At 52.9% G+C, this 23,655-nt stretch overlaps 2 protein-coding genes across 2 annotated transcripts in view; one reads left to right on the forward strand and one right to left on the reverse strand.

Annotated features, from left to right (window-relative positions):
* Window positions 1-13,906, forward strand: part of SMIM17 (small integral membrane protein 17) — a 34,276-nt gene extending 20,370 nt beyond the window's left edge. The window contains exons 3-5 of the mRNA XM_045774235.2: window positions 7,591-7,836; window positions 9,987-10,063; window positions 12,064-13,906. Of these exons, the coding sequence (XP_045630191.1) occupies window positions 7,674-7,836; window positions 9,987-10,063; window positions 12,064-12,174 (351 nt within the window). The 5' untranslated portion in view covers window positions 7,591-7,673 and the 3' untranslated portion in view covers window positions 12,175-13,906. The remainder of the gene's footprint in view (window positions 1-7,590; window positions 7,837-9,986; window positions 10,064-12,063) is intronic.
* A 3,811-nt stretch (window positions 13,907-17,717) lies between these two features.
* ZNF835 (zinc finger protein 835) lies at window positions 17,718-23,188 on the reverse strand. The gene is made up of 3 exons (XM_045774233.2): window positions 22,987-23,188; window positions 21,967-22,055; window positions 17,718-19,772 (listed from the first exon to the last, which is right to left on the reverse strand). Exon 3 carries the CDS (start codon window positions 19,723-19,725, stop codon window positions 18,088-18,090), a length of 1,638 nt encoding a protein of 545 aa, XP_045630189.1. The 5' UTR covers window positions 19,726-19,772; window positions 21,967-22,055; window positions 22,987-23,188; the 3' UTR covers window positions 17,718-18,087.
* Between the last annotated feature and the right edge of the window lie 467 nt (window positions 23,189-23,655).

Consider the following 23,655-nt stretch of genomic DNA (forward strand, 5'->3'; position numbering starts at 1 on the left):
AGACTGGCTTCTTTTTTACCTTAACAGCAATCCTGAGAGGTGGTAAGCAGAATGGGAAACCGAGGCACAGAGATGCTAAGTGACACAGTCAAGGACATACTAGTAGCAAATGTCAGAGCCAGCCTCTGACCCCAGGCGGCCTGGCCTCAGGAGCCCAGGGGTTGCCACACCGTTGCCCCAACTCCTTCCTCCTCCCCCCACCCTGACCCGGGTTTGCGGAATAGAGATCACCAAGGATCCGAGAAAGTTGTTGGCCTTGGCGCGCATCCGCAGCTGGGGAAGTTGGGCAAACCTCCGTGCGCGTCAGCGGGGGATGTATGGCTCATCCCACTGTGGCCGACCCATCGCGGGCACAGCACCACACCTCCAGCAACCTCCCCGCAGCCACGTCGTCCCTGTTGTGGCACCTCCGCTCCTTTCCCCCTACCCCGCTGCAGGCTCCGGCTCCCGGGAGGGGAGAGGGGAGGTGGCGAGAAAGCCGCCCACTCTTCCCAACTCCCCCAAGTCCTCCACCCCCACCCCCGCAGCCTCCGCGACTGCGCAGCCGCAGTCGCTGCGCCTCCAGCTCCGTGGTGCCGGGACTGGGTCTGGTTGGGGAGGGTGAGTCCTTCGAGGGACCCCACGGACGGGAGGTGGGGCTGCGGAAAGGGGCTGGGGGCGCGGGAGCGGGCGGCGACCTGGGAAGCGCGCCTGTGAATGTGTGCCAGCGCGTTTAAGGGTGGGATCGGAGGCATTCCAAGGGTGCGGATCCGGGGAGGGGTCTCCCACTCCATCTGCTGGGAGAGGGCTGGGCTGGGTCAGGGTCCGGTCTGCTCCTCCGCCCAGAGCGGACTGCCCAGCCGCGGGTACACTGCAGTTGAATTTCGGCCTCTGCGCCAGGAGGGGAATGACCCTGCATTGCGTGCCCTCGTGGGTCGCTGAGTGCACGTGCGCCCGGGTCTCGCGGGGGGTCTCAGCATCTGTGTCCGCCCTCCGGGTGCGTTTAGCACGCTGAGTCTGTGTGCCCCCCGCGTGCACACCTGCGCATGTGTGCGTTGTGTGGGCGCGCGCGGACCTCCCTGCGGCTGCCGGGCGCACTGGCGCGGGCGTCTGACACGTTTGCATCCCCTCCCAGCTCCGATTAGCTGTGTGGCTTTGACCGAGGACCTTCTCCGTCTGTAGAATGGGCGGAACAGTATCTGCAGCGGAGAAAAATGGCGAGGATTACATTAGGAAAAGGTTGCGGCGTGCGCCCCGGGGACTGACGCACTGGCGCGCTCCCGGGAACGGCGGGGGCCAGTGTTACTGCTGCGGTTGTGGTGGCCCGTTGTTGCAACCCCAACTCCCTCCTTTCTTCGGGATGACCAGTTTGCTATTTCGCGAGAACACGGAGGCCGTGAGGTGTGAATTCCTTCACACGCACACCCCTGCCGCCCCCTGCAGAGTGCTCTCTGTCCCTCCCCTCCTCCCTTCTCCATCCAGCCGGATCCAGCCTTTCCTGACCTGGACCCCCAGGCTCTTGTCTTCTCCATCGGTCACTTCTTTCCCCTCAGTCTAAACACACAATTATAGCTCATGTTAAAAACAAAACAGGACCCCCTGCTCGTGCTCTCTCACGAACTTTTCCATCAAGACCAACATTTTTTTTTTCCTTGGAAAATGTTGTTTATACTTACGGCCTCCTCTCCCCGCCGTCTGCATACACCCCAGGGCACAACGAAATTGCAAACTGGTGGCGCCACAACCTGCCCTGTTTGGCTTGCTGGCATGTGTCTTCCTTTTAAACATCTGAAAGTATTTTAAAATGTGGAAGATGTAATCTAAAACTATAGATTTACAGTGTTTTCTTGAGAAACCAGAAGATAGGAGACCCTGGGCCCACGTTTTCGCTGGACAAGTATTAGTTGGGCTTCTTCAGACAGGGTTGGGATCTCTCCTTTGCCACAGTCCCCACCACTCCCTTTCACCTCTGCCCCATCCCAGGCATCATTTGGCATTTACTCACGTTTTCCTTACAATAGAGAAGTATTTCTCTGGACCCGTATTTCATTTTCACTTTCAAACAGTTATGTAAAAGCAGGGGAGGGACATCTTTATCTTTTTAGTCTATCCGTTTGTGTTATCTGCCCAACATCCTGGAGGTTGAACCTTGCTGCTGGCGTTTCTTTCTGCTGCAACACCATGTCTGCTGCTCTGTTCCTTCCTCTCTGCTCGCTGTCCCCCTGCTGTGGGACATGCGAGCCACTGAAGGTGTCGAGTTCACCCGCACATCACCAGTACTCAGCCCAGGTCTCGCACAAAGTTCTGGCTGAGAAATGCGTTGAAGAAGTCATTTACATTCAAGAGTTCTTGGGTGACAAGTGTTAATGGGGTCCCACAGGAAGTGATGTCTCAGCTCAGCCTTGTGGTATGGGCATGGTTTCTAGAAGCCAACATGGAAGGGCAAGGACGAGCCAGGCGGAGGAAAAGCCTGTGTGTGCCTCCACTCGTCATGTACTCACTGTGTATGACGTCTCCTTCCGTCTCAGCAGAAACCTCACAACGACTCTGTGAGGTAGCCGCCGTTTCTGTCGACACCCTCACTTTACAGATGAGCACGCTGAAATTGGAGAATTTAAGTGGCCTGTCTAGGGTCACACAGCGAGTGCGTGGCAGAGCCGAAAATTCACGCCCTGCCAGGCTGGCAGCCGTGAGCATCCTGTTATCACCAGTCAGCCTTCCCCCACCCTCGACTGTTCTTTCCTGCCAGCAACACCCACGCTACATTCCCCTACTCTTTTTCCTTTACATCCTTCCCTTGTTTCTCTTCTAGCATTTTTATTTAATCCCTGTGGTAGGCAGAAAGATGGTTCCCCAAAGATGTCCACGTCCTCATCCCCAGAACCTGAGGGAGCAATCACAGGGGTCCTTAAAAGTGGAAGAGTGGGGCAGGAGAGTCAGAATCACAGTGACACAGTGTGAGAAAGACGCCAATGGCCAATGGGGGCTTAACGATGGAGGAAGGAGCCTTGGAGCCAAGCAATGCAGGTGGCTTAAGATACTGGAAGAAGCAAGGAGATTGACTCTCCCAGAGCTTCCAGAAGGAACACAGCCCTGAGACACCTTGATATTACCCCAGTGAGATCCATTTCAGACTTCTGAGCTACAGATCATAAGTTTGCATTGTCTTAAGCCACCCGGTTTGTGGTAATTTGCTGCAGCAGGCATAGGAAACGAATGCGATATCTAAAGCGTCTTTTTAATGTCAGAACTTTGTGAACATTGATGTTGAAGATACCGCAGAACCAGGTTCAAACAACACAACAAAATACATACGATGTGCAACTCTCAAAACCAACATTTATTTACTTAGGTATCGAAACAAATGTGCAGCAAACCACAAATAAAGTTCTATGAGATTTAGACAGTTTGCATTTTATTTTCGTTTTCTGTTTTAGTGAGGTCTAAAACACACAGAGCAATGGCACGAAGTGTCCGGTTCAGTGAAGGGAGATTTCAGTGCATGTGTGCAAATGTCTTCACCCATGAGACCACTCCTCAGGTCAAGATATCGAACATCTCCAGCACCCCAGGAAAGTTCCCCTGCCCCTCCCCCTGTTCCCAGCCCACAACCAATAATTGATACCAACATCAGTTTCTTTGCCTGTACCTCACTTTTTTCAATGAATTAAATGACACATATGCTCTCCTTTGCGGCTGGCTTTTCTCACTCAGTTTGATACATATATTTTTAGATTCATCCGTGTTACTGCGTGTATCCTTTTTGTTTGTACCCTTTATTTCTGGGTAATACTCCATTATATGAATAAATTGTGGTTTGCTTATCCATTCTCTTATTGATAGACACCTGGGTTGTCTGTGAATATAAATAGCTGTGTTTTACGATATAGCTGATAGCAACATTCGAATACGAGTGTCTGTGTGGACAGGAGTTTTCCTTTCTCTTGAGTGAGTGTCTCGGAGTGAAATTGCATGTTCAGCTTTAGTAGGTGTTTGTCCAATAGTTTTCCAAGGGGTTGAGCCAACATACACTCCCACTCTGAGGACCCCACAGTCACCGCACTTTTAAAGTCTATCTCAATGAATTTTCAAAGGGAAACTTTGTTGTAAATGGAAAGCCACTATCCCCTCCCCCCACCTTTTTTTTTACAATATTGAGGGTAACCATGAAAATAAGCACCGGAAAGAAAACAATATCCTTACCTCCTTGCTGGGTACTTCCTCCGTCTGGGCAGGAAGCTGCTTGTTCTGTCTTTGAGAGAGGAGACGGAGGTGGGGAGGGTAGGAAGGCGTATTAGCATCAAATGCAGACTTTCTCCCTCAGGCAATGGAACCACCTCACACCCATTAGAATGGCTACTGTCAAAAAACCCAGGGGCGCCTGGGTGGCTTGGTTGGTTAAGCATCGGCCTTTGGCTCTGGTCACGATCCCAGGGTCCTGGGATTGAGCCCCACGTTGGGCTCTCTGCTCAGCGGGGAGTCCGCTTCTCCCTCTGCCTGCTGCCTCTCCTGCTTGTGCTCTCTCTGTGTCAAATAAATAAATAAATACAATCTTAAAAAAACAACCAGAAAACAAGTATTGTTGAAGATATGGAGAAAAGGGATCCCTTGTGCACCGTTAGGACCGTGAATTGGTGTGGCTGCTGTGGAAAACAGTACAGAGGTTCCCGGAAAAACTACATGTAGAATTGCCCTACGACCCAGCAATTCCACTTCAGGGCATATACCCCAAAGAATTGGAAGTAGGATCTCAAAGAGACACTTGCACAACCATATTCATAGCAGCATTATTCACAATGGCTGCAGCATCGAATGGACAACCAAACGTGTGTTATTCAGCCTTAAAAAGGAGGGAACTTCTGACGCGTGCCGCACCACTGGTGACCTTGATGACATCACGCTGCGTGACATAGCGAGGCAGAAAGAGACAGATACTGTGTGATTCTACTTACGTAGGTAGCTAGGGTAGTCAGATTCATAGAGATAGAAAGTGGGATGTGGTGCCAGGGGCTCGGGAGGGGGCGGGAGTCGTCGTTTAGTGGGGATGGAGTCTCAGGTGTACAGGAGTCGGGAGGTTGGGTGGTGGTCGCGGCTGCACGACACTGTGAATGTGTTCAGTACCACCGAGCTGACACTGAGAAATGGTTAAGATGGTAAACTTTGTGTTATGTGTACTTTAACTCAGTTTTAAAAGTATTTAATTAGTTAATTATTTTATGTGAGAGAGAGAAAGAGTGGGGGGAGGAGCAGAGGCAGAGGGACAAGCAGACTCCCCACTGAGCGCAGAGCCAGTCCCCGGCTGGATCCCAGGACCCTGATCGCGACCTGAGCTGAAATCAAGGGTCAGACGCTTACCCGACTGTGCCGCCCAGGCGCCCCTGACTTAATTTTTTAAAAAGAAATAAAAGAGGGTACCAAAGGGGGGGGAGCCTTGCGTCCTTGGGGTTCAGTTTTTTTTCGTCTCGGGTGTGTCTAGGACCAACTCCCGGCCTGTCCGGGACGAGGGAGAGTGTAGGGACTGTGGCGGTGGAGGCTCTGGGGCCATGTCAGGAGCCTGCCCTGCACCGCTGTGTGGGGCATTGAAAGTGTCCTGACCAGAGGGGGTCTTGAGAACCATGGAGCTGGTGGGATGGACTGGGGAGCGTGGTGAGGGAAGGGGATCGGTGTGGTCAATGGTGGAGTGGGCCAGCGGGGCAAGACTGGAACAGAGTGGGGGCAGCATTTTCTAAGACAAGAGCAGGTGTGCTTAGCAGTCCATTGGATGTGCGGTTGTGAAGAGAAGTGGACGGTGATGCTTGTGGACAATGGTGGGGCCCTGGTCAAGAACAGGGGACCCAGGAGGAAGGCTGTGTTGGGGGCTGGGGACGGAGGGCACAGGTGCCTCGGGAAATGCATTCAAATTTGGGTTTTGAGGGTTTGGGAGTTGCCCCGTCCGTAAGGAAGACCTACATGATGATTTGTAATGTAGAAGCAATGAACGCATTCTGCATATCCACAGCGTATGTGTTAGTTTCTGATATGAAAGCATTTCTGATCGACTCACGGGCACAGGGATAGCCCCGAGAGCCACATCTCCCCATTTTCCAGGTTCATAAATCATCGGTTGTTTCCTCTGACCCCCTTTTGTCTCTGTCTTTTTCCTTCACTGTAGAAGTATTTCATTTCATTTCTATTCTATTTATTTTTTAAAGTAGGTTCCACACCCAGTGTGGAGCCTGAACTCACAACCCTGAGACCAAGAGTTGGACGCCCTACCGACTGAGCCAGCCAGACACCCCCACAGAAGTATTTTAGAGCAGATCTCAGCCATCATGTCAGTGGACCCTTACACACTACAAAACCTCTAAAAAAATAAGATGGATATTTTCTCATCTGTCCATAAGACCATTTCCACACCCAACAGAAGCGATGAGAATGCTGTGACATCATCAAATACCCAGTCCATAATCAGTTTCCTTGAGTGTCTTCAAGAGGTATTTTTTTTTCACACCAGGTTTGACTCTGACTCCAAATATGGTCCCCACGTGCTTTTTGATCATTCAGTCGCTAATGTCTCTTTAAATCTAGACTATATTCCCTGTGGTTTCTAAGTTGATATAACAATTTTTATTTGTACAAACCTAATTAAAGAAGAAAATGCTTTAAAAAGCCTTTTTTCCCTACACCAAGAGAATTTACTCCTTTTAAAAAAATTACTATTCACCAGGGCCGTCGTCGTCGTCAGTAGGTAATGTACTGCGAGGTTGATAATGCATACAGTTCCCTAGAATAAGAACATAAACCAGCCTTAGGGTCTCAAGGAAAGGGTTACCCAGTATAGTTCAGACAGCTCCTACAAACAACCTCCTGAGTTTTGGGTTGACAAGATCTAGAATGAGAATACTAAAGAGTGTCTCATTTTATTTATTTATTTATTTATTTATTTATTTATTTATTTATTTATTTATTTATTTATTTATTTTAAAGGTTTTATTTATTTATGTGACAGAGAGAGAGATAGCCAGCGAGAGAGGGAACACAAGTGGGGGAAGTGGGAGAGTAAGAAGCAGGCTCCCAGCGGAGGAGCCCGATGTGGGACTCGATCCCAGAATGCCGGGATCACACCCTGAGCCGAAGGCAGACGGTTAACGACTGCACTACCCAGGCGCCCCAAGAGCGTCTCATTTTAAATTAGACTTTTAAACCCCCACCTGGGGAATGCTTCTTGGTTTTCTTTCGTGCCAACCAAAGAGAAATTTGGGGCTGCTGGGGGCTGGTGGGAAGACTGTGGCCCTTTCCACTGCAGCCAGAGGGATTCTGGGGGTGACTGTCTCTTCCTAAAGCCTTCTGGCTGTGTGCTTTGGGCTGTGGAATGAACGAGTGTGTGAATGTGCCGCTCTCTGGCCCCCACCTCGAAACTCCTGTCCCTCTCCTGCTGTATTTGTCTCTCGTGCACTTATCAGTTGGCGCGCTGGCTGCCTCTCCCCACTCAGGCCCCCACTAGAATGCAAGCCCACGGGAGCAGGAGCCTCCTTCCGTCACGGCTGTGTCTCTGGCACCTAGAAATGGTGCCCGGCACGCAGATGGCACTCTAAATATTTGTGGAATGACTAAATGTTTGTCCGCCCCCAGGTTCTGGATCCTGTGCCCCGGGAACCCAGCGGGAGCTGGAGGAGAACGAGACACTTGCCTTGGAACCTCGACGTCCCGGGAAGATGCAGAGCCTCAGACCTGAGCAGATTCGGGGGCTGCTGGAGCCTGAGAGGGCCAAGACGCTGCTGCCCCGGGAGAGCAGGGCTTGGGAGAAGCGTGCCACCTCGGCCAAAGACTGGGTGGCTGTGGAGGTCGGGGCCACCAGCTGTGATGGCGATGAGAAAGGTGAGGGGCCGGCGTCCCGGGGGAGGTGGGGCAGGTTGTGGCAGAGCCTCGGGGAAGACACAGCACTCATTCCTTCACTCTTATTCATGGAGCCCTGTGTCTATCAGCCTTTGCCGGGTAGCAGGTCACCCCGAAACTCAGTGGCTTAAAGCAACAGTCATTAGTCTGCTCGGGAGTCTGCAGGTCAGCCTATGACGTGGCCCCAGGGGACAGTTCTCCCGCTGCCCGTGTCCGCGTTTGCCCACGCTGCCACCAAAGGCAGCTGCTGACCTCACTCGCATGTCTGGCTGGCTTGAGGGGGCTGACTTTGGGCCGCTTTCTCCCGCAGGCTAGCCCAGGCGTATTCTCATGGGGTGGTTGTGCAGAAAGAGGGAAAACTTCAATTCGCAAGCACTTTTGAAGCTGTACTGGCCACGCAGTTGCTCACAGGCCGTTGGTCAAAATAAGCAACGTGGTCAAGCATCACTGTGGGAAGGGGCTGCCCAGGGGTGTGGGCACGGGGATCAGTGAACAAGTGGAAGGTCACTCGGGATGAAAATCTACCACAAGCACCTACTATGTGCTGGGTGCTCGGGATCTAGACGCGAACAAGATGGCCCCAGTAGACCTGATTTCAGTGAGAGACAGACGATGAGCCACAAAATTAAAGAAAGGTAATGTCTGATGAGAGCTCTGAAGACAGTAAAATGGGCTGATGGACGGAGAGGGACCCAGGGGTGGTCAGGGAGGGCGAGAGAAGGAGGACCAGGAGTCCTTTATTCCGAGAGCTGGGGGTCACCTTGTGGGCCACTGGAGCCACAGGCAATGACCCCACGATGGCGACAGGCTGGCTGTGTGCTGAACAGAGCGGAGACCGGGGCAGAAGGTAGAGCTCAGCCAGGGCCAGCGACGGGGCGTCTTGGAGACGGCGGCACAGCAAACGTTATTTCAATATTGGGAAGCTGCTGGAAGGTTTTACGGAGGAGGAAGACAGGATCTCATTTGTGTTTCAAAAAGATTCTGCTGACTCTGTGGTTCTCACTGGGGGCGATGTTACCACCCACCTCCCCTCCCCAGGGGATGTTTGGCAAAGTCTGGAGTTTGGGTTATCTGAATGGGGAACATGTTACCACCACATAGCAGGTCAAGGCAATGCTGCTAGTGGGAGGACGAGGATCCACCCTACAGGTCACGAGACCCACCCCACTACAAGGAGTTACACAGCGGCACCCAGGCTGAGAAAGCCCGCATCCGGCTGCGTGTGAGGATGAACTGTAGGATCGGGAGGTCGGAGTGGAGGCTGGTAGGCTGGATAGGAGTCTCCTGCAACCGTCTGGGAGAGAGAGGACCTAGCTACGTGTGGCAGTGGTGGACATAAGGGTAGGGATTTGGGACACATCTGGGAGGGAGAGTCAGAGTTCTTGCTGATGGATGTGGGGAGGGGAGGACAAGAGAGATTCCCAGGATAACTCCTGGGGTTTGGGCTCAAACAGCTGGACTGAGGGTGGGACCCCTGAAAGGCAGCCCCACAGCAGAATGGGGAATTGACCTTCTCCTAGGGGCGGTGTCTTCCCTTCTCCCACAGGGGATGAGCAGGCCTGGGACGGAGGTGTGGGTGGTATGGGTGTCAGTAAGGAGGAGGTCTGGGGGCTCCTAGTGGGGCCTGGGTGCAGGGAGAGTGGAGCATGCCGATCTTTGGCCTGACCCCCAGTGCTATCCAGCTAAGGAGTGAGAAGGTTGTTGAAATTTGAAAGTGGGGAGGTGTCTCCACCAGCCGCCGGAAGCTGGCAAGCCTGCTTGGTCCTGGCTTAATTCTGCAGCTCTTTCCTCGGCTCCCTAACTGGGTTTTTGCAGGAGGCCCGTAGAGAAGGGACTATTTTACTTGTTTGACAGGTGAGGGATCAGAGGCTCAGGTGGCAGAGCACATCAGGTGACCCACGTTAAGTCTTCCACGTAATGACAGAAACAGGATCAGAACTGGGTCTCGGATTCTATCTGGGTCACCGGAGCCACATGGGCCAGAGGGTGTGTGTGCATGAGTGTGACAGGAAAGAGAACAGGGGTAGGATGCCGGGTGGCACAAGCAGGCGCAGCCCCCCCCCCCCGCCCCCACCGCCCCGACCCCCAGCTGCCCTGGTTGCTGACTCGTGGCCCCTGTCTCCTGTGCTCAGGTCTGTCTCCTCAAGAGCCTGGGCTGGCCCAGGACTGGAACGCGGCGGAGGGAGATGAGGAGTCAGAGGACTCGCCGGTGAGTTGGTGGTCTCCTCCTCTTCCGCAGACGCCCGCAGATCTCCGTGGGTGGTCCCTTCCCTTCCCCCGCCCGCTTGGGGGTGCGAGCCCCAAGCAGGTCCATGGGAGACAGGACAAAGCCTGTGGTCGTCGGACCTGGAGTGGAGGGTCGCCATGTGATGGGCTCTGTCCACATGTACCCTCCAACCCTTCACTCATAAACTCAGATTAGCCATTCATTCCCCTGCCTCCGCATCCGTGTGCGCGTTCCATCCCTCCCTCTGTCTGTCTGTCCGTTCATCCACCTCCTCTGTCTATCTCCTCGTCCATTCACCCACCGATCCTCCTGTCCATTCACCCGTCTGTTCATCCGCCGACTCACTGAACATCAAGCCTTCACTGTCCTCTCATGCACCCAGGCTTTCATTCGCCGGCACACCGTGCATATATCCAGTTATCTGTGTACTTGCCCACCCGTCCATCCATATGCAGTCGTTCCATCCATTCAGTTGCCGTATGTCCTTGTAGACGTTTCCCCCTTGGAAACTGAGACTAGTTGGGATTTTCGTGCAAGGGGTTTACTGAGGGAGCATGCTCTCAGGAGGCACCCGTAGCTGGTGAGGGAAGCTGGAAAGGGCGAGAGGGAGTTTAATTGGGGTTCAGCCTGGAGCCGATCCCACGAGGAGCTCTGGGACGTCAATAGTCCTTGTCCTCCTCCGGGCCAGTGGGGAGCCTGTTACGCCCCGTCACTGGTGTGGACGACCTCCCGTGTGATTCTCAGGGAGGTAGCTCCCATAGCAGAGGGCATTCATTTCTCAGAAGGGGCGATCATGAACGGAAGCGATCGGCCGTAGTTAGCAGCCGATTCGCACAGCAGCTTGAAGGGCGACAAAGGGGAACCAGGTGAGGCATGGTTGGGTCTGTTATTAGCCGTGGGGTGTGTGTGTGTGTGTGTGTGTGTGTGTGTGTGTGTGTGTGTGTGTAAAACTTCTGCATTGCTGATGACCTGTATTTATTACCCTTTCTTAACTTTAACTCTGATTTAAAAAATTACCATAAATATTTCCAACAAAATGCACAGATCAGTGAGCGTGTATACGTGTAACCAACACCCCAAGGAAGATATTGAGCACGGCCGTTATCCTAGAAAATTCCCTCATCTTCCTTTCTGGTCTCTCTCACTCCGCCACCCTGAGGCAACCCCATTTCTGATTTCTGATAGATTAGTTTTGCCTGCTGTTGAGCTTCATAGAAATAGAGCCCTACCGTAACTCACATATATTTCTGAAAACCCAAAAAAGAGATTATAGCACAATTAGTATCCTGCCATTTGGTGTCTTCATAATAAATATTCTGGATAGCTTTCCGTATTGATATATGTATTGATCACCTTTGTCCTTGTTTACATTTACTTTCTGTAGCTCCCAAGTGTTCTGTAGTGTGTGTGTCACACCAGTTTCCTCAACTGACGGACTGTCAGATCTTTGGTGTTGTGGTTGCCACAGAAAAATAAATATTTGTCAAGTTGTCCTGTTTTTCTATAGCATGAATTATGAGGAACTTCATAAAAATCTGTATTTTCTGGTCTCCAAGATCTCCTGCATCAGAAAATCCAAGGGCGGAGCCCCGATTTTTGAAAAATACCCTCCACGATTTTCTGAGGCTTTGCCAGGTCTCGGAGCTGCTTGAGTTGAACATTTCATAGTATCTGCTCCATCCGGTTCTCTTCTTTTTCAGGATTTTTTTTTCATGTCGCCGCCGCCTAGCTTCCCAGATAGCTCACTATGTCATATCCATTCCCAAAACTTCCCTGATATTTTAGTACCTGTCGCACTGCACTCATCCCTCATTTGGAGAAGAACTGTCACCATGAACCATCTTGTCTTCCCACCCTTCCTCGTGTCTTTCCGTTCCCGTGTTCATCTGACAGAGATTTATGGAGCTCGTGCTCTGTGCCAGGCAAGAAACAATGGTGGCCCTTGCATTTCTAGTACTTACCCATTTTCCCCTCTGTTCCAGGGCTTTGTGGAGTGGTCGAAAGCTCCACAACAAACCACCATAGTCTTGGTGGTGTGCGTCCTGTTCCTGTTCCTGGTTTTAACAGGGATGCCTATGGTGTTCCACATTTAGCTCTAGTGATGACGACTGTTGTGAAATAAGACGCACTGCTTCTTGGTAAGGCCATGTCTTGGTTAAAAATCAGGAGTAGGTGTTGCATATTAGCAAATGCCTTTTAATTTGCTTTTTAAAAATTTTAATCCAAAAAGAGGATTTTTTTTTTTTTTTTGTATTTAACTTTCTGGGGTGAGGTTTTGCATTACCGTATTTCACTGAACTTAAAACATCGTCGATTGTAACACACATATTATTTTATATACGACTGAGAAAGAAAAACATGCTACTTCATCGTAAGACGCCACCATCCGGACGACGCAGCCCGACGTCAGAGAGGATGAAAAAAGGTGCAACTTGGGACTGATGAAATCTGGTAGACTTCTTAATATCACATCATCTTTGTCATCTTCGGACCATGGTGCAGCACTCTTCCCAGACCCTGACTGTACGTCATGGTATTTTATGTATGAGTCTTCCTTCTCTCTCTCCACACGTAAGATCGGTGCTATCTCTGTCGTGTTTTGGTAACATGCCCAGGCTTACAGCGTACAAGGACGTCACTTTTATTGCTGTCTAAGCCTTAGAATAGTTTCTGTAGCTTAAGAAGTATCACTTCCTTAACATTTTGAAAGAGTTCACCAGTCATCAGGGCCTGGAGCTCTGGGGAGAAAGTTGCAGCTAAATTCTTAGGGGGCTTTCTCAGTTTCTTCCCATGTTATCAGTTTGTGAATACTTTTTACTTCATTAATTTTGGTGATTTATAGCGTTTTTTTAAGCTCTAGGGAATTCTTCATTCCTCTGAACTTTTCAGATTGTTAGCCGAATTATAAATACTGTTCTGTAATTAAATGAAAAACTTCTTTATTTTGTTCTAACCCCTTTCTTCCTTTCGACTTCCGTTTATGGTTTACCCGTTATTAGATTTATCAAAGTTTTGCCTCGTCTACGATTACTTTTCCAAAGAACTAGCATTGGGATTTATTTATATCCATATTTTTCTAGTTTGTAATTTTTTCCCATGAATACGTATGGGGTTTATTTTTTTATTATTTCTATTCCTTGTCTGTTTTTGTGTTGAATAATTAATTCATTGATAATCTCTTTATGAGATTATTTGCTAAAATAGTATGCTTAATAATAAATGTACTTCTGGTTATAGCTTTGGCCACATCTTAAAGTTTGGTAACTTGTGTGCTTGGTTATGTTGTCATCTAAATGTTATAATGTAGCGTTTCTAAGGCGTGCTTTAAACTCAGTGACCAGATTTATTTAAAAGTAGTTTTGTTTTAATGATTCACTACACTGTGAACAAAGAACGTGGCCTCTACTATATCTGCTTTCGACACCTTTTTAAAAGCTTTTATTGTGGCCCTACGACACGTCCAGTGTTTGTACAGGTTTCATGGACATTTAAGGTGAATATGTATTTTCAGTCTGTAGAATTCAAAACTGTACATGTCTATTAATCAACTCAGTTTTACCAATTATATTGCTTACATTCTTGTGTTATTTAATTCTGGCTCACCTTCTCTCTCAAAAACCAGTAAGGTTATGTGAAAATCTGTTAGTACGACTATGTTTGTCAATCCACTTTTGTAACCTTTGCTTTATGTATTCAGCCACTGGGTAGTCTGATGCCCTTAGTTACAGCACTGTTACGCCTTTGCCAATTAAAGGATAAATGTAAAAGACCGAGCACAATGCCAGGCGCGTAGCAGCCACGCAATAAATGTTAGTTAAAACCTGATTCTGAATCCTTTGTGAAATAGAAAATGATTGCCTTTAAACCAATTTAATCCTTTGGCTTATATTTTACCTTGTCTGATAGAGGTTGGTATTTCCATCCTGTTCTTTTTAAATTCGTCTGTGGGTGTGTTTGCGTGTGTATTTAGACTCTTTCTATCATTTTGTTTCGATAGAGGACTTCCAGTGGCCTCTCCTGAGTTTGCCAAAGAAATCAGGGCCGGGAGAAGTATGGGATTCTGTCTCTCCCCATCCTTCCCGCCAGCTGATTGCATCCAACAAGCAACAACAGTCCCTTAAAAGAAACACAAGCCTCAGCCGTTACATTCACTAGGATTTATTGGTTGCAGATAACAGAAGCTCAATTCAAATGAACTTAAGCTCATTATTGATTAATTATGGATTCATGTTACACCACCAAAGTTCGGGATGAAACTGGCTTAATTTATAGCTGGTTCCCGGGTCTTAAAAATATCACTGGGACCTCTCCTCTCCATTGACCTCGGGGCTATGGTCCCTTTCAGGGGTGACCTCCTTTTTCTCCACATGGCTGGGAGGATGGCTACCACCACCACCCTGATCTTCTCTGCCACACAAACTGGAATCTTGAAGTAAGGAATGGAGGCAGGAACAAGCTGTCATGGGAACAGGCAGAGAATGCACAGCAAGGACAGGGCAAGGGTGGAAATGGGGAGATGCCTGTGAGGACCGTCCTACGTGTCCCGGCCACGGGGGCTGCTGTGGGGGCTGTGGGCTGTGATTAGTTCAGCCTGTGCGACAAGTCTTAACTCTGTGGGGTATTGAAAAGAATCACGATACTAATGTCGATCAAATAAGCAATGGGCCTTCATCTGGGCTCTACCACATGCCGGGAACCTCATTTCACCGACGAGGAAAGTATCCACCTGCACCCCTGATGTTCTGTTCTCCATTCAACAGCCAGATAGATCCCATGAAACCATAATTAACACCATTCCTAACCCGCTCGCTTCAGCAGGTAAAAGCCAAAGTCCTCACTGTGGCCGCCCACCCCTGCGGGAACCGGCCTGCGCTCGCACCCCTCCCTCCGTTCCAGCCGCACTGGCCGCCTGCTGTTTGAACAAGCCCATCATGCGCCTGCCTCAGGACCTCGGCACTGACTCCAGAACGGACCTCTGCCTGGAATGCTCTTCCTCCAGAAGCTGACATGGCTCCCTCACCTCCTGCTGTACTCTGCTCCAACGTCTCCTCAGAGATGCCGTCCTCCGCTGGTCAGTCTGCATAGCCTGTGTCACCACCTGACAATTACGGGTTCTCGAGGTTTTGGTCTGTCCTCCTCCTCTGCGGGGTGTTTCCCTGGAGGAACTGAGTTCTGGGAAGGTTCGGTTGCGGGAGAGGGGCTGCAGAGTTCAGCCGGCATTTCCCAGGCACTCTCTCCACGCCAGCTGGGGGGACCCCAAGCCTTTCTGACGCCCTCCCCCATGCGCTTGAAGCTGCTCTGCCCCCTCCTGGAACGGGACGTGCTGGACCCAGGGTAGTATCTGTAGATAGTATCTGGGGAACACAGTGGGGGGGGGGACGTAGGGGACCTCACATAAGTTGGCAAATACGGGAAATCTAAAACCTTAAGGAAGAAACTGGCATGCGCTGTGTGAGGTTGACGGCTGGCTGCGGGGCGGCATTCTTCGAATGCCTATTCCTTTTCCTCCTCACCTCCTGGGGCATTTCGGGAGCTCTGAAACAGGTGTCTTCCCCGGGGCTCAGCTCCTCCACCGCTGTGGACTCGGGGCATCGCTCGCGTGCGCCACTTTCTGCAGCAGGAGGAACCCCAGACGGCCCTGTCCTCCAGGGCTGCGACGCTCGTCACGCACACTCCCACCCTCCCGGATCTGCTGGGCTGCACAGCTGGCCAAGCGGCCGACACGCGAGATGAAGGCAGAGCAGCGTGGGGACCCATGTGGCCCAAATCCACGTGGAGGTCCCCGCTCCCATGGGAGCGCACTGCGCCTGCGCGGGTGAGCCGGCCCTGGCCCGCTCTCCCTGAGGTCTTGGCCGAAGGGCTCCCAGGCCGACGCCGGTCCCGCCCACGGCCCCGCCCACTGTCCCAGGAGCCCCGCGACCTCCAGCCTTTCTGCCGCAGAGGGCCCTGTGGTGATTGAACTCAGGCCCCTGTCTGTAAACTAGGGTCCCACTTCACTCATTCATCCATTCATCCAGCACTCCCTGAGCACCTACTGTGTGCCGAGCACCTAAGCAGGGCGAAGGTCAGAAGGAGGAGTCAGACTGTGTGGTCCATTACCCCGAATAGCTCTAGGGTTGGAGCAGGTCATGTTCAACTATTCGTTCACTCAGTATTTCTTGAGGACCTACTGTGTGCTGACACTTGAGTTGGGAGATGTCTGGGGCATAGGGATGAACCGGCTGTGTAGTCCCCAACTCTGAATGATTCCAGGGCTGTTGCTGGGAGGTACAATTATTCAGACACCTGGAGCTTCTTAATGACCTACTATGGGCAGCTTGTGCTAGACAGTTTGGATCACAGGAAGGAACCAGGATGCATGCTCTCTGATCCAGGGCTGGTGCTAAGGATGTTCACTTATTCATTAATTTACCCGGCCTAATAATTTATATCTCCTAAGCACCTACTGTGTGCTGATGCTTGGGCTGGGTGATGTCTGGGGTACAGGGAGGAACCAACTGTGTGGGCTCTGACCCTGAATGACTCCAGGGCTGATGGTGGGCTGTACAACTAGTCACCCAGTACTTCATGAGGACCTACTCTGTGCTGAGGCCTGAGTGATGTCTGGAGCACAAAGACTCAGACACCATGAGTCTTGACTCTGTAAGGCAGGTTGGGGATTTTTAACTCATTCATCTATACATGTGAGATTTCCTGAGGACCTACTGCATGCCAAGGCCTGTATAGGTAACGTCAGGGCAAAAGGCCCTTCACCAGCTTCCTTGGTAGGACTAAGAGCCAAGGAAACTAGTGGGCAGGGAGACAGATGTGTTTGTGTTTATGTGTCTGTGTTGTTGTCTTAGCTTCCCTCCTCCTTATACACATTAAAGATCATTTATGTTTATTTTCAAGGCTTGACATTTTCTGACAAATTACATCCCTTTTTCAAACTTTTTCAGGGGCCAAGGAAATCTGAATATGGAACAGACACTGGATTATCAAGAAATTAATGTTTCACTGGGTGTGACAGTATTGTGGTTGTATAGAAGATAATCTTTTTTAGAGATGCAAATGAAGGTATTTAGCAGTAAAGTGATACCAGGTCTGCAATTTACTTTAAAATAGACCAGGAGGGGCGCCTGGGTGGCACAGCGGTTGAGCGTCTGCCTTCGGCTCAGGGCGTGATCCCGGCGTTATGGGATCGAGCCCCACATCAGGCTCCTCTGCTATGAGCCTGCTTCTTCCTCTCCCACTCCCCTTGCTTGTGTTCCCTCTCTCGCTGGCTGTCTCTATCTCTGTCAAATAAATAAATAAAATCTTAAAAAAAAAAATAAAATAGACCAGGAAAAAAATATAGACATATTTCATGACCTATTTTAAAAGCAAATATGTATCATAAAATATGGTACATTTTGTAATGAAATCATTTTTAGGTATTGTGTTCCTATTCTATTAAAATAGTATTTTTTAATGCATTCAAATTGGATGGGCATATGGGCATTTATTTTACTTTATGCTTTTTTGTATAATTGAAAAATCTCACAAAAATTTTTTATTGTGGGGGGCTCGTTTTTATGCAGAAGGGGGTTTACTTTTTTTTTTTTTTAAAGATTTTATTTTCCCCTTCAGACCCTGCTCCCTTCGTTAATATGCCCACATCACCAAAGGAGCTGAACCTTTTATCCAAGTAAATTTATTGAACAAATGCCTACTCGGTCATAAAACCTCCAACCATTAAAAGACTAGCTAGAGACGCACAGACACTTCTTTGGGTCTACTGTTGTGGTCACATTTATCCTTCTGAACCAGGCAGCAGCGGGGGGGTGGGGGGGGTGCAGTCTGGCCCTGCGGTCCAGTCCCTGCGCTGGCACCTCCTCCCCGTGTGACCCTGGGCAAGTCACTGAGCTCCTCTGAGCCCCGGGTTTCTCACGGGCAGCGCAGGGAGGACGGTGGATCGCCCCTCAGCGCCGCGAGGCCGGAAGTGAGGCGTGGAAGCGCTGGGCGCTGCGCGGCTGGGGGAGGCGCCCTTACGCATCTGCTCTCTCCTCCCGCCGGCCGGCGGCCATCGCCGCGGGCTCGCTGCTGCCCACCGGCCTCTCCTCCCGGTGCGCGCTCAGGTGTTGCGTCAGGTGCGGCAGCTGCGCGAACGTGTCGCCGCACCGGGCGCACGAGTAGGGCTTCTTGTCGGTGTGCGTTCGCTGGTGGCGGATGAGAGCGGAGGAGAAGCTGAAGGCCTTGCCGCAGCCGCTGCACTCGAAGGGCTTCTCGCCGGTGTGCACGATGTGGTGCTGGATCAGGTAGGAGCGGTTGCTGAAGGCCTTGCCGCACTCGTGGCACGCGTAGGGCCGCTCGCCCGTGTGCGTCCGCTGGTGCAGCGTGAGCGACGAGCCCTGGCTGAAGGCCTTGCCGCACTCCCCGCAGCGGTAGGGCTTCTCACCCGTGTGGATCTTCTGGTGCTCGATGAGGGAGGATACGTGGCTGAAGGCCACGCCGCACTCCGGGCACTTGTAGGGCTTGGCGCCCGTGTGCACGAGGTGGTGCTGCACGAGGTGGGAGCGGTTGCTGAAGGCGCGGCCGCAGTCCTGGCACGCGTATGGCCGCTCGCCCGTGTGCACGCGCTGGTGCTGGCTCAGGTGCGACACCTGCGTGAAGGCCTTCCCGCACTGCGCGCACGCGTACGGCTTCTCGCCCGTGTGGATGCGCCGGTGCTCGGCGAGCGAGGCGCTCTGGCTGAAGGGCGCGCCGCACTCGGGGCACGTGTAGGGCTTCTCGCCCGTGTGCACGCGCCGGTGCTGCGTCAGGTGCGCGATCTGCGTGAAGGCCTTGGCGCACTGGCCGCACGCGTACGGCCGCTCGGCCGTGTGGGTGCGCTGGTGGCGGATGAGCGCCGAGGAGAAGCGGAAGGCCTTGTCGCACTGCGCGCACGCGTACGGCTTCTCGCCCGTGTGGATGCGCTGGTGCTCCAGCAAGGACGAGCGGTTGCGGAAGGCCTTGGCGCACTGGCCGCACGCGTACGGCCGCTCGCCCGTGTGCACGCGCCGGTGCTGCGCCAGGTGCGTGGGGCGCGCGAAGGCCTTGCCGCAGTCGGCGCAGCGGTGTGGCCGCTCGCCCGTGTGCGTGCGCCAGTGGGACGCCAGGTAGGAGCCCTGGCTGAAGGCCTTGCCGCACTCGGGGCACGGGTAGGGCCGCTCGCCCGTGTGCGTGCGCCGGTGCAGCGTGAGGTGCACGCTCTGGCTGAAGGCCTTGCCGCACTCGGCGCACGCGAACGGCTTCTCCCCGGTGTGGGTTCTTTGGTGCAGGGTGAACGCCGAGCAGTAGCTGAAGGCCTTGCCGCAGTCCCCACACTTCCACGGCTTCCTGGGGCCGCCCCCTCGCTCCTCACCGGAGTCGGCCACCTTCTGCTTCCGGTTCTTTCTCGGCGCACCGCGCCTCTGGGGCCCGCTGTCGGTCTGGGTGCGGGGAGGGCCTGATCCGGTTCTCGGGATTCCACCGAGTTCATCCTGTGCCTGCACACCGTCCCCGGCGGGGTCTTCCCCGTGGGCCACAGCCTCCTGCTTCAAACAGATTTCCTGGTTTGCCTGCCGGTCCCTGACCTGACCCTCTTGTTTCCAGGTTCCTCCCGCCTCGGAGCCCTGGGGGGCGGCCTTGGGCAAGAGTCCTTCCATCCCCGCTTCCTGAGCCGCTGCCAGTTTTCACATCTTCATGACTGGATCTGAAAGAGAAAAGTCAAACAGGTTGGTCATTTGTCCTGGGCTGGAAAAGACTCCGTGCAGGGTCTCAGCCTCTACACTCCTGACAGCTGGGGCCGGGTCATTCTTTGTTGCGGGCCGTCCTGTGCACTGTAGGATGTTAGCAGCACCCCTGGGTGTCCAGCCGTGGATTACAGGTAGCATCCCCCACCGTGTGACCACCAAAAGTGTCTTTCGACATTTCTAAGTGTCCCCTGGGGGACAAAATGATCCCTGATTGAGAATCACTGACTTGACGAACTGAAAACATTTTTAAAACATCCTTGCAAACACAGGACTCTGACAGCTTTTTTTTTTTTTTTTTAAGATTTTATTTTATTTATTTGATAGAGAGAGAGAGTGAGAGAGATAGAGCGTTAGCAGGGAGGAGAGGGAGAAGCAGGCTCCCAGCTGAGCAAGGAGCCCAACGTGGGGCTCGATCCTAGCACCCTGGGATCATGACCTGAGGCAAAGGCAGACACTTAACCCACCGAGCCACCCAGGCACCCCTGACAGCTCTTACATATAGCTTTGCAACCTGGTGCTACAGGCTAGAATGTGTCTCTCCCCCCCGCCCCAAGTTCATAGATCAGAGCCTGAAGTGAGGTGTCTGCAGGTGGGGCCTTTGGGAGATAATGAGGCCCCCCATGATGGGACTGGTGTCCTCATAAGAGGAAGAGAGACCAGAGCTCCCTCACTCCACCATGTAAGGACACAGTGAGGAGGAGACCATCTCCAAGCCAGGAAGAGGGTTCTCCCCGGAACCCCAACCATGCTGAAGCCCTCATCCTGAACTTGCAGCATCCAGAACTGTGAGGACTGGATCTGTTGTCGAAGACACCAAGTCTGTAGTACTTTGTCATGTCAGTCGGAGCTGAGAGTTTTCTCTGCTGGAGAAAAATCATACACAGAGGAACAGGGAGCTCCCAAACTCCATGCATAATATACGCCGGTGGGAGCAGGCACTGGGCAAATCACTGGCGTTTTCCAGGAAAGTTAAAACACACATCCCCTGTTGCCCAATAATTCCATTCTCTGGAATGGGAGCAAGAGAAACTGCACACATGTACCTGGAGGCCTGTCCGAGGTTGGTTGTAACAGCCAAACGCTAGAAAACAATGCAGCTGTCTGCGCACAAGGGAACAGTCCAATGACCAGGGCATACTCATACAGTGGAGTATCTCACAGCATAGACACGAATGCCCGTCAGCTACCATACCAGCTCAGGACCTCAGATACACAGTGTCGGCAAACAAAGTAAGATGCAAAGAATTTATCAGATACGATGTTATTTAGGTTAGAAACAGGCAAACTGCCCCATCTACTTTTTAGGGACTATGAACACGTGGGAAAGGTTCACTGCTCCGCCTTGGACTGGGCCCGGCAGCATTCCCTGTGACAGAGGCAGAGCTTGGGCCCCTCTGCAGACCTGGCGACTTGGAATCTGCTTGTTAACAGGAGCCCCCCGTGATTCGTGGGCACAGGAATGTCTGAGAGGGGCTGGCCACTCTGAAGCCACTTGGGTGTATGTTACAGTGGCGATAACCAGCACCCATTGAACACAGAGCTACCTGCCTGGCATCCTGTAAGCTCTTGTCATGTGTTAGCTCACTATTCCTTAGTAAAGCTCCCAGACGTGGCAATGCGAGGGCCCACACCTGGGCCACCTGGCTCCAGAGCTTCTCCTCCACAGTGCCCTGCCCTTCTTGGGCTCCTACTGCTCCAACCATGGGCCTCCCCTGTTCCACAAACATTCCAGGCATGCTCCTGACTCGGCCTTTGCACTGCTGTTACATTTGCCTGGACTGTTCTTCCCCTGAGCCCAGGCCTCAGGGAGAAGACTTCTGAGTGTAGACCCAGAAGTGAAGGAGTGAGCGTTCTGGGCCATGAGTGCAGCAGGGACAAAGGTCCCGAGCAGGACCATGGCTGGGGTGACAGAGAAAAGCAAAGGTGCTGGGCAGCAGGGGAGGGGTGGGACAGAACAACCGGGGCAGGTGGCAGGGGAGATTAGGTATGGAGAGGATGAGGGTCAGAGCAAGCAGGGTCTTGTGTGCAGTGGTGAGAACGTTGCTGGTGGGAGGCAGGCTGGGCCTGCCCAGTTCTGGTGCCGTCTCCACAGGCAGCCCTCAGGCCAGAGTCAGGCCCAGCTGTGTCCCCAGAGAGGGCAGGGGTACCCACCTCGGTCTTGGGGGCTTTGGGTCCTATCCACGTCACTCAGCTTGTGGCCCCTGCTCTGGCTGCCGTGCACCAGTGGGTCTGGTCAGCATCTGTGAGAGAAAGAAACGGGAGCTGTGAAGGAAGATGCTGGGACAGAGGGTGTTTCCTCTGGGTGCGTGGGGGGTGGTATGTGGGTTCAGGGCGGGGTAATCCTGGCATAGGAATGCAAACAGGCAACCAGAGGGGAGACGCAGACACACTCATAGGCAGACACACAAGGAGTCACACAGAATCCCACATGCCACCCTGCTACACACAGACAGGCCGTGCACTGGGACTCCACCCACAGTGACACACCCAGACACACGCAGTCACACGTGGCAGGCAGAACGTCACACACGTGCAGGGTCTGGCCCGTGTGCAGAAGCACGGCGACCCCAGGCTTGCACAGCGTCTCCTACACACCCTGTGACCCCTGGACAGAGTTCCACTTGCAGTCCTGTTGGGGCACACAGGACGCAGGCGCACTCCGGCTGGCAGACACGCCCATCGAAACACCGTGGACAGCAGCACACCCAGGCACACATGGTCACAGGTTCCACACATGGGCACACGTGGCACGGGTCTCCAAGTGCAGACACCTGCTCGATTGTGCACACTGCTCCCCCCTTATGGGCACCTGCCGGCAGATCAGTCACGTGTAAACACACAGCGACGTGGGGGGGCGGACTCACATGCAGAGTTGCACCCAGTTACACACCTGCTAGGGCACAAACGGAGGTGGTCACCCTCACGCAAACACACAGGGGTGGACTCATGCACGGCTCACACCTGCACTGGCACGCAGGTGCAAACACGGTGACACACGGACTCACATCAGCGTCCCAGGCATAGCTGCGCGGGCACAAAGTTCTAGGGTGATGCACGTGCACACGCACGGAGACAGGAGGGACGGGACTCACATGCACACCGCGCTGGAGTCACGAACGTACAGCGACACACCGACAAGCACACCCACTCACGCACGCGCACATCACACACCAGTGCCCTGGCCTCTCAGCACCAGCTCCCAAGGCCGGCGGCGGCTATCCCTGAGCTCGGTGGGTTCCGGTCAGGTTCTCCTCCGTCTCTGGCCCTGCCCGGCCGGCGCGGATTCCAGTGGCTCCTGGTCCCGCGGTGGCTCGGAAAGCCGGCCGCACAGGTCACGGCCGCGACCACCCGGGTGGGCCTGAGCCGAAGGCCGGTGCGGACTGCGCATGCGCGGCGGGACAACGGGGGCCCGCGCGGTGGGACAACAGGGATCCGCGCGGGGCTCCCGAGAACTACAACTCCCAGAAGGCGCCGCGCCAGGGGGCCCGGAAGCTCCCTGCCCTGTGCGCTGAGGGGACTGCTGGGGGCCGGCCTGGGGTTCAGGTGGGGGGCGGGGCCAGGAGTATGGGGGCGGGAGTCTTCCTCCTCAGGATTGGGGTAGTCCACAGGTTTAGCGGGAAAACCGAGGGAGGATCAGAGACGCTAAGTCACTTAACGCAGGGCAAACAGCACAGCGAGGGCGGGAGCTGGCGCTTGGAAAACATTTGTCTCAGAAATTTGATCCAGTTTCCTTCCAAAGCAGAGAAGGTGACACAGGCATCCATGTGGGCCAACGGTAATAGGAGCAAACCCGTGCATCTGTGTGTACTCATGGCCAGCCAGTATTTTCAAGAAATTCTG

Source organism: Ursus americanus, chromosome 21 (genome assembly GCF_024610735.1).
Source record: "Ursus americanus isolate L20-20 chromosome 21, mUrsAme1.1.p, whole genome shotgun sequence".
NCBI lineage: Eukaryota > Metazoa > Chordata > Mammalia > Carnivora > Ursidae > Ursus > Ursus americanus.